This window comes from Palaemon carinicauda, chromosome 18 (genome assembly GCF_036898095.1).
Source record: "Palaemon carinicauda isolate YSFRI2023 chromosome 18, ASM3689809v2, whole genome shotgun sequence".
Classification (NCBI taxonomy): Eukaryota; Metazoa; Arthropoda; class Malacostraca; order Decapoda; family Palaemonidae; genus Palaemon; species Palaemon carinicauda.
The window spans coordinates 136,562,852-136,574,089 of NC_090742.1; the positions used below are offsets into that span (position 1 = coordinate 136,562,852).

The following is an 11,238-nucleotide window of genomic DNA, read 5'->3' on the forward strand; positions in this document are numbered from 1 at the left end:
GTTGATTTGGTGACGCCATATTTGATTTCAAGATGGTAGGCTAAAAAAAAAAAAAAATTTATGACTGATATATTTGGTTATGTGCCAGCTATATACAGTACTTGATTCTGGTGTCTAGATGTACAAATGTGAAGCCAACGAATCAAATAATTGTAATGAAACATGTTTTATTTCACATTATCAACTGATAATCAAGTGATAATCCCGTAATTATCATGTACATTTATATGCATGTAATTATACACACGACAAGCAAGAGAACTTGCGTATCAATCAACTCAATAACACGTAAGTTCTGCACAGTTCCAAATCAGTCTGAGCAATCACCATCACAGCTACAAAGTGCTGTGCATTTCAGAGCTGCTTTATTACACTTGCATCTCCCACTGCAACCTTTTTTGCACCCACAAGAGATCAGTTCATAGCAGGATTTGGCAGCTTCTGGTAGTGTTGTCCACAAAGGATCAAACTGTCCGTCATTTTCCACCCAACCCCAGTTACATGGTGATGGTAGAGTGCAGTGTGAGACAAGAGACTGCCCCCAACAATATCCACCCTGGTACGTTGCCCTCTTCACATGCTGTTCTAGGGCTGCCTGTGTTGGAGGTATTGTTTCAATAGATCGCGCTTTCTTTGCAAAGAGTTTCTTCCTTGCCAGATTCACCTCTGAACATGTACATGTTCGGTCATACAGGAGTACTATGTATCTCTCCATGGTTGCCAATGTGTCCTCAGAAATCTCACTTGGTGCAGATGCCAAGGTCAGAAATGCATTTGTCACTTCTGGGAAAATGTCCCATACTGCCCATGCAGTTATCTTGCCACGACCTGCAAAGCTCGAGACTGTATCACACCCTGTGATTGCATGGAAGACTGGCTGTGCCTTGGATTTGTCTGGCCCTAGTGAAGCAGCCAGCTTGTGTGGTGCTATGTAGCGGAAGCTCTTGCCAGTACCAATTGCTAGCCATAGTTCATCGACTGCCTCATGTAGCTCCTAGGCCATCCACACAGCAAGAACCACCACATCTGTGTCCACGGTACGGATGAGTATTCTGCGGTGACCAGATTTAACAGCATCTGCTGCATGAACCATCATGCGCGTGTCCGCTTCCTCGTGATTGCATGGGGCCAAGGGTGCTGTGTCTTCAAAGGGTGGTACAGCTATGACCTGTTGATATAAGCATAAAAATGTCATATATTTGGTGAAGGCGGTCAACTGATCATCAAAAAAATCTATATGAAATTAACATTAATTTTTATATTACAGATCCATGACAGTGTGGGTACATGTATTGACATATGATATAAACAGGGGGATTCAGACTACCTGTTCACCGTCAGTAGCAATCAGCTGTTTCTCTGGCACAGTGATGGACTCCATGACCTGCTTATACAGGAAGCGGAAGAGTTCTTCCTTGTTCTCGTCGACACGGAGGAATGTGTGCCAGTTCCCTGGTAACAGGACAGAGCCAGTAACACGTCTGCGGATTCTCTTGCCTCTGTTAGCCCTTGCAGTTGCCTTCAAGCTGCCTGAGTTTGCATAGCGGTCCCACACTAGATCCAGACGAGAATGATTTTGAAGCTCTGACAGAATGTATGGAACGAATATGTCTGTGGCATAGTCAAGAAATGTTTTGCTGTGGCCAGGGTTCAGCATTTGAACCACTGCAGCCCCATCGAGGATCACAGAAGAGACTTGTGGTGGGTTCAACAAGCTGTTCCAAAGGCCTCAGCAAGTCAGATTTGGAACCAAAGCGGATCCGTCCATTTTGTGACAGTGCAGGCGGGTGTGCACCGTTATCATTTTTGAAGAACTGCTCGAGATCGCCATCTCTGGTTTGGCATGCGATGTATAGTCTGGAGAAAAGCTCTGAATCACTCCTTGCAGAGGCGAGTTGTTGCTTGCTCTTATTGGCACTTTTCACCTTGATGGATGTAAAGAATAGAAGTTTGTTGCGTTTGATGACACCATTGAGTGGTTTGGATCTGTCTGCCAGACGTTCCTTCACAAATAAATGGAACTGATCTCACCCCATCTGCACAGCTGTACGCACACTCTCTACTGCAGCTAGGCCCAGGATCTCCTGTATGTCTAGGACCAGCAAATCTGTGCTTTCTTCTTCAAAGGGGTTGCCCATCTCCTCGATGACTGCTGTCAGTGCACGGACATCTTGGACAAATTTCTTCTATACACTGTTGGTTTGCTCATGGTGGTGGGTGTGCTCTCCTCTTTGGTGCAGTTGTTGTGAGGTCTCAAGTTCTGTGATGACCCGAGCAACTTCAGGGACAGCCACCATCCACCGTCGAAGGGCACTTTGATTTTCAGTGAGACGCACTGCCCCGCCATCACCTTTGACTATGGCATTGTTTTGCTCATGTGCCTGGTCTAAGGCAATGGCGGAAAAAGCATGCCTGGTCTTCTTGGATGTGAAGTGGCCCATATGGAACTTGGCAGCAACATCTGGATGTTTCTCTGCAAGGCAAACCATGTCCCTGATGTGCACTGGAAACCAGCGAGCATAGTGGACATGATCCAATGCAGCAAACCATGCAGCTAGCTCTGGTAGGGTGTTCATGTACAGTGTGAAGTTCGACTCTCTAAGTGAACGTATGAAGAGGAGTATAGAGAGCTCCAGGTGAGGTACAGTAGCCCAGTACTGAAACTGGGGACATGCTACTGCTCTCATGTCACACCATGCCTCAAACTGCAATAGTTCCTCATCTCTTGCTGTCGCTCTTTCTTTGTATCTAGTGTATGCATGGTGCTGAAGTATGTGCAGGGCAGCAGCAGTTACCTGGTGGGCACGTCTTGTACGGCTGACATGAGCTGCAGGCAGGAAGGAGTCTGCTGTGCCTGTTGTTGCTATCTCTGCCTGAACCAATGCCTCCGTCCAACCACTGTCTTGCAGCTAGTTTTCTGCTGTCTTCCAAGCTGCCATCTCTGTGTGTAGAGCGCCTAGCATTACTACAAATAGATCTTCACCAAATGTGTCTGGCCAGTTCCATTGCACCTTCTTGGCGCTTGCATACAGTGGTTGGTCCAGTGTGATGACGGGTATCTGTCCACGATTTAGCTCATTGACCGCTGCTTTCACTACATCCGTGGCATGACGGATCATTGCCAGTGAGTGGGCTTGGTCATGGAAGAGGGGTAGCAAGGCAGTGGGTGTGACTGTAATATTAGTATGCTGGGCTGCTTGGCTCTCTGCGTGATGTGCAGCCCACGAAATGTTTCCTGGATTCTGCGTATCGCCACTGTCACATGCATCCTTCACAGCCTGGAGCCACTTCTTCTCTTTATCAAGCTCAGCTTGTGCCGGATTAAGTATCTAGCTGACACAGAACCAAATATGTCAGTCATAAATTTCTCTTTTTTTTAGCCTACCACCTTGAAATCCAATATGGCGTCACCAAATCAACTTCTAACTAGAACTATTCAATTTCTTGACCTCAAATATGTATATCTAGACACTAAAACCAAGTCTCTAGCTGTTATATAACCAGAATTATCTGTAATTAAAGATTTTTAAGCCGCCATTTTGAAATCCAGTATGGCGGCGACTTTGGGATTACTACAAAAGTGGTTCCATACCTGAAAATGTTCCCCATATAATATTTGATCATTCCTCCATGTTTGCTGCTTCCATCTCAAAATGCACAATTGGTTTGCTATGCCGCTGCACTATAATCTCTATCATGAGGTTATAAATCAATACATCTCCATTCATGATTTACTTCATGCTTCAAAGTCCTCAACCATGTTGTTATGGGTCTTACAACTCTTCTAGTGCCTTGTCGACCGCAGTTGAAAGTTTGGAGAACTAATCTCTCTTGGGGAGAGCGAATATTGTGCGCAAATCATCTCCATTTATTCCTTACCATGATCTCATCCACATATGGCACTTGAGTAATCTCTCCTATAATTTCATTTCTAATTCTGGCCTGCCATATATATATATATATATATATATATATATATATATATATATATATATATATATATATATATATATATATATATATATATATATATATGTATACATATATATATATATATATATATATATATATATATATATATATATACATATATATGTATGTACATATATATATATATATATATATATATATATATATATATATATATATATATATATATATATATATATATATATACATATATATATGAGTATATATATATATATATATATATATACATATATATATATATATATATATATATATATATATATATATATATATATATATATATATATATAAAGAAGTGTGTGTGATTGCGTGTGTTTAAAAAAATAGATATTCTAAAACTATTTTATTTAAATTTTTACCTCGACCACCGAAGTTGGAATGAGGTTATGTTTTCGTCCCTGTTTGTCTGTTTGTCCATTTGTCTATTTGTTTGTTTTTGAACAACTTACTGGGGTTAATTATTTTGAGACGTGGAAGTGATTTAATTTTGCAATCCTAGGTCAAAGGTCAAGGTCAAGCAAAAGGCCAAACAAATTAACCCGAACCTTAACCCCAAGTTCACACAGTCTTCAAATACACTTACGGTGTAAATTGATTCTGGGAAAGACAAGAAGTAAGCTGCCGTGGTGGAGGTATACACTTTCAGAGTTTTCCTAGTTTATACTTGTAAATGGCGTATTATTCTGAATTCCTTGTTTGATCATTCAGAAAAAAGAGCCACTAGAGGAATAAACGGTTCCCAGATAGTTTTCAGATATCTAGATTTCACTGAATTAAGTATATTAGTTAGCTTGTCAATTTTCCAGGTTGAGTGGTAATATCTCTTCTGGTGCCAATAAAGTAAATCCTTTTTTAATACCCTGTAACATTCCTCCTCTTTATGTGTCATAATAACATTTATAGAAAGAAAATCAAGTCACCATTTATGGATAGACCTTCCTGCTAAAAAATTAAATAAAAATCACCAATGCATAATAGTAAATTGGATAAGTGTACAAGACCTTCTCTTACCAAAATATGTTTTTTCCCTTTTTAAATGAAAAAATAAATATTACGCTAATACTACGCCATAAACATTCTATAATAGCAATTGAGAAGAAAGAACATTGCCTTTAACATATATCCTCAAGTATACCCCATATAAGCCCACCTCACTAAGTCTTCGGAGGGAGGGAGGGGGGGGGGGGCATATGGATAGCAATAACTGTACTTCCATGGGCGCTTGAAAGTAACAGAAAAACGGAATGAGATAAGAAAAATAATTGACGCAGTCGTAGATTTAAGGAACTAATCTGTACTCAAGTCGTAGTCCCGGGAGAGAAAAAGGTCAGCCGTTTGGCTTTGTCTTGAGCTTGTTCTCTTATAACTTTCTCTTAATATAAGATATACCCTAGTACTTTTTAACCGAAATTTGACAGATTTAGGTTTTTTTTTTATTAGAAAAAATTACTGACGATTACTATATTTTGTAACTAGCTTCTCTTTAGCATAACGAAATAATGGAAATAGTGAAATGAAATAATGCAATTTACTGAAACTTGTGAATCATTAGAAGATTGAATTCTTTTGTTGCCACCCTCTAAAAGGAAAAATATATGCAAAGAAAAATATACAGAAAATTAAATTAAAAAAACTAAATTATCTATAAATACTAATTCTCTGTTGCTCCTAAACAGTGTCGAAGAGGACAGTTTCTGCCAAATATTCCTTCATTGCTAATTTATTTAGCCATTTTAAATAGCAGTCACAGTATTTTACATAACTTTAAAAGGACATATCTATAAACTCATAAAAATGCTTATAAGGGAAACTTACGAAATAAATTTAAATAGTAAACTTCACATTGTAAAATTTTGGAAAAATAAATTGATTAGAATTGATTTCATTTTTAGCATTGGCGCTTTTCGTTTGCTCAATGAGAACTCAAAGTGAAAAAGTAGTCTCTAATTGTGCTTCAAAGGGCGATAATAGTATAAAAATACAATGCAGCTTATAATCGTGATACACTACGGATTTGAAATATATATATATATATATATATATATATATATATATATATATATATATATATATATATATATATATATATATATATATATATATATATTCATTTACAATTGGACCAGAATATTTAATTTGATTTCGACCAACGTTTGATATTCAACGACCTGTGGTTGGTTATTAGACTTACACAGAACGCCACTATTGAATATTTGAAAACCAATGGTATTTGATTAATACTTTTACCATTGAATTATTCTTAAAAGCAAACAAACAAACACACATTAGTTCAACATGCACATGCACACTGGCACATAAAAACATATAAGATTATATATATATATATATATATATATATATATATATATATATATATATATATATATATATATATATATATATTAATAGCTAAGCTACAAACCTAGTATATAAAAGCAAGATAAAGTACTATAAGCCCAAGGGCTCCAACGGGCAAAAATAGCCCAGCGTGGAAACGAAATAAGGAAATAAACAATGTGGGAAACAATATATATGCATATATATATATATATATATATATATATATATATATATATATATATATATATATACATATATATATACATATATATATATATATATATATATATATATATATATATATATATATATTGATAGATAGATATATAGATAGATAGAGAGATAGATAGATAGATACAATGAAGAAGAGACGCTTTGGCTATTGTAATTAGCTTCTCTTGAGAAATGAAAATCCAAAATCCAAACATTGTTCCCTTGCCTTGAGTTGTCTTTATCGAGGTATACTCATACATACATACATACATACATATATATATCGATATATAAATATATATATATATATATATATATATATATATATATATATATATATATATATATATATATAGATTGATAGATAGATATAGATATATATAAGTATATATACAGTATATATATATATATATATTATATATATATATATATATATATATATATATATATATATATATATATATATATATATACATATATATATATATATATATATATATATATATATATATATATATATATATATATGTATATATATATATATATATATATGTATATATATACCTACATATATATATATATATATATATATATATATATATATATATATATATATATATATATATATATATATATATATATATATATATATATATATATATATATATATATATATATATACATATATATATGTGTGTATGTGTGTGCGTGTGTTTCATTGTGACCCCGCTGAGCGGCATGCCAGACGTATGATTACTCGGTCTGTCCCCGTCTCTTGGTTAGTGGGAGATGGAATGTTCATATCCTCGTGACAGAGGGTACACGGAGAGGTATACTCGGAAATCCCAACCGAGGTGGAATAAGATAAGTTGAGTTACCGCGCATGGTGCCGGGAGCTCGGGTGTGCTCTGTGACGTCACCTGGAGAGTTCCGAACATTTATTTGACAGCTGTCCTGTACAACCAGCCTTATTATTCGTGCCGAAAATTGCATTTATGAAAGTAGGCTAATATTGATGTCTTTATGACTATATTTTCAGAATACACATTATGATAGGGAATATAATAGCAATGGAAATGAAAATTCAAGTATGACAAAAGCTTCCTTCCGAATATTTCATTAAAAATCTTAACTCATGTCCACGGACGTGGGGTATATAATTATTAACACGGACGTGGGGTATGTTTTACCCCGTTTAAAAAAAAAATAAAAATAGTTATGAACAAAATTTATTGATTCTGAAAACATAAACAGAAAGTACATATTCTCTAGTGTATTTTATTCAACCATTTTAATGACTAGCAACTGAAACTACATATTTCAAGGACAACTTAAAAAAAGTATAAAAAAAATACTAAAATTTTTACTTGTGTTGCTAAAATAGAGTGAGTAAAATCTAATATTCTTGTAAATGACTTGATTTCTGACCCACACATTCTCAGGGTATCGGGGTATCTCAGCTATGGGTATCACAGCCTCCTGGCAAGCACACACACTGTATGGGAGACCATAAAATAATAACTATAAATTCTCTGGTGAAAATAAATGAAGTTCCTGCAAAAAAAAAATTTTCGTAGAGGTATTCCTGTCTGTGAACACTAAATGATAAAGAAATGTTATGTTTATGTATTGACAGTCAAAAGACCATATTTGAACAAAAAAAAGATCTTCGTTTACAATTATTTACCATTGAAAATGGTAATGAGCAATACTGGCAGTTTCAGTGTACAGTACAAACAATTCATATTCTTGGTGATGGACTATGCATGCCCTACGCTTAACAGTATGTAGTTTTAGTACTAGTAGTAGTAGTAGTAACTAAAGATCTTACCTGTATTAAGTGTGGGTAGTCCATGCACCAAGTGTAGATGTGTTGAGGACACACAGGGCGTGTACAGCCTTGACACCTGTGTCGTGTCTTCCTGTCTTTGGCCCTGTCACACAGTGAGCACCGCACCATGGGAGCCCTGCTGTCCGCCATCACTGTGAGACCTGCTTGATCATCCCTGACAGGTAAAGGAATGTTGCAGACTGTGTTGATCACAGTTTTGATGGTTCTGGGAATCCTTGTGTTGAACATCCTCTTTCCTGCCCATGCTTTGATAAGGGCCTCTGCCATATTTTGCATATAGAAGCGTCTCTCAATTGGTTTAGAACCTATTGTCTGCTGATTTTCCTTGTAGATTATCCACGAGTTGATTACACAGGAATTTATCATCCCATAAAAAATACTCATGGGCCACCTGCTTGTCTTGCGTGATACTGAGTATATTGCACACATTTGATCGAATGCATCTACTCCACCTTTCGTCTCATTATAAAAACAAATGATCTCGGGCTTGCCATTGGGCATTATGGTTGGCTGTGTGTGCATTGATGATAATAGATACACCAACTTCTTTTTCGTTCTTGAAGTGTCCTTGCAGTATGACACCAACGTCATGTCATTCACGAATAAGAATGCAATAGAACCTACCATCCTAGTTCTTGTTTCTTTCATTTCCTGGGGAATTTCTTTCTTGTTTGCTTTCACAGTGCCAACTAGGGTCATGCCACAGTTGTGTAGAAGATCAGTGACCAAGGGCACAGAACTAAACCAATTGTCGGTGGTTACGTTTCTGTTTCTATTGTGGTAGGGTTCTGTAAGATCCTTTGTGATCTCATGACCAACGTTTATGCCACCCCGGGCCTGAGGTTGTGTGTCTTCTTTCCCCAGGTAAGGTATTGCTCTCAGCATGTACTTGCTTTTACTGTCACATATAAGGAAAAGTTTGATCCCATATTTTGCTGGTTTGCTAGGAATATACATGCGGAATGGGCAGTTTCCATGGAATGCCAGCAGCTGTTCATCCACTGTAACTGTTTCACTTGGGACGTACATTTTCCCACAGTTGTCAATAAAGATGTCCCAGATAACACGAATAGCTGCAAACTTGTCCGTTGTCTGTCTCTGAGCTCTCGTGTCTTTGTCATCAAATCTCAAACAGCTGAGAAGGAAGCAGAAGCGGTCCTCTGACATGGCTGCACGATAAATTGGTGGGCCGGTCTTGGGGCTAAACATTTCCCTAGTTGTCAGGTGGTTATCCCTCTGGCCACCACTGAAGATCAATAGTCCCAAAAGTGCACGTATCTCATCCGGTTCTGTTAGGGATAACCCTCCTCTCCGGTTAGTATACTTGGCTGCCCGCTGAGGAATTATTTTGTTGGTCCATTGCACTATCTCGTCGATAATATTATCTCCAAAGAACAAGCTCAAGGCCTTTTCTGGGGTGTCTGCACTCCTTGCCTCCGGTGTTGGTCCTGAGGTGATAGGACCAACAATGTTTCGTGCTGGTGTCCTTACTCTACTGGATGACTGTGGTCGACAATTCCACCTATAGCCAGACTTGGATGTCACTGTACTGGTTCCGAAGTCATGCATTCTTGTAGCCTTGTCTTCTTCATTAGCATTGCTCCTTCGTCTTCCCCTGGCAACAGGAGGAGGCACAGCAGGGTCAGCAGAGGGAGGAGGAGGCACAGCAGGGTCAGCAGAGGGAGTAGGAGGCACAGAAGGGTCAGCAGAGGGAGGAGGAGGCACAGCAGGGTCAGCAGAGGGAGCAGGAGGCACAGCAGGGTCTGCAGAGGGAGCAGGAGGCACAGCAAGGTCAGCAGAGGGAGCAGGAGGCACAGCAGGGTCAGCATAGGACAAAGCTTGTGTAGCACCTCCTCGAGCAGCATTACCACGGCGTCTCTTACTCACCCTACTTACAGCAGGGGTAGCAGTAGAGGTACCAGGGGTAGGAGAGGCTGGGCGGTGGACAAAGTGGTGCATTGAGGCTAGGGAGGGGGATGGTAGAGAGTCGTCCAGGGGTTGGTGGGGAGTGGAGGGAGGGTGAGGCCTGACGTCTATTTGGCTGCCAACACATGGCTTGCGAGGTGTTGATGTAGTTAGTTTTCTCTTTCGGGCCCTACTTTGAAAACATTGTTCATCCATAAACTCCTCACTATCATCATCACTGCTGGATGGTTGTTCATAATCTTTGTCCATATCTGAGTTATCTTCCACCTCATATTCAACATGATCAATCTCACTTTCATCATCACTTTCAAATATTGCACTCATATCTGTTAAGCCTGAATTGTTCATTATTTCATCTAATTCTGCCTGAGAATAAAAAACTTTCTTTTTTCCATCCATCTTTCACAGTTTATTATGAGTCTTTATCTACTTAGTTTATCTAGTCACTGCTATACTATGATAACTCTGAAAAGAGATTATTCAATGCCTGAAAACATAAAAACATGAAAATACACAGAGAACTAAAAACATTCAAAACACATCAACACTGCACTGGGGCAAAATATACCCAAATGTTTTTATTGTTTATCACTGCAATTGGGAACAATATACCCACACATATTAGTATTTTAACACTGCACTGGGGTATAATATTCCCACACATATTAGTATGTTAAGACTGCTGTGGGGTATAATATTCCCACACATATTAGTATGTTAAGACTGCTGTGGGGTAAAATGTACCCAAACACCCCCCACAAACACCCCCACAAGTGATTAATCACAGAGACACTACCTCCCTCGAATAGACCTGACAGGAAACTGAAGCTACATGGCTGTTAAGCTTGCTAAGTGGCCAGACCACTCAGCAAGGATAAAAGAAAAATGGCGTGGGTAAAATATACCCCACGTCCGTG

The 11,238-nt window shown here is 38.0% G+C and overlaps 1 protein-coding gene across 1 annotated transcript; it reads right to left on the reverse strand.

The window, feature by feature from the left end:
• Nucleotides 1-2,186: 2,186 nt before the first annotated feature.
• On the reverse strand, nucleotides 2,187-10,720 carry LOC137657568 (uncharacterized). Its single transcript, XM_068391901.1, has 3 exons — nucleotides 8,375-10,720; nucleotides 2,984-3,329; nucleotides 2,187-2,827 (listed from the first exon to the last, which is right to left on the reverse strand). The coding sequence occupies exons 1-3, from the start codon at nucleotides 10,718-10,720 to the stop codon at nucleotides 2,187-2,189; spliced, it is 3,333 nt and encodes a 1,110-aa protein (XP_068248002.1).
• Between the last annotated feature and the right edge of the window lie 518 nt (nucleotides 10,721-11,238).

Coding starts and splice junctions, on each gene's coding strand:
- LOC137657568 (XM_068391901.1), bottom strand. CDS start 10,720: ATGGATGGAAAAAAGAAAGTTTTTTATTCTCAGGCAGAATTAGATGAA. Junction 3,330..8,374: donor ACTACCCACACTTAATACAG/GTAAGATCTTTA, acceptor TGTGTCAGCTAG/ATACTTAATCCGGCACAAGC. Junction 2,828..2,983: donor GAACTGGCCAGACACATTTG/GTGAAGATCTAT, acceptor TCCTGCCTGCAG/CTCATGTCAGCCGTACAAGA.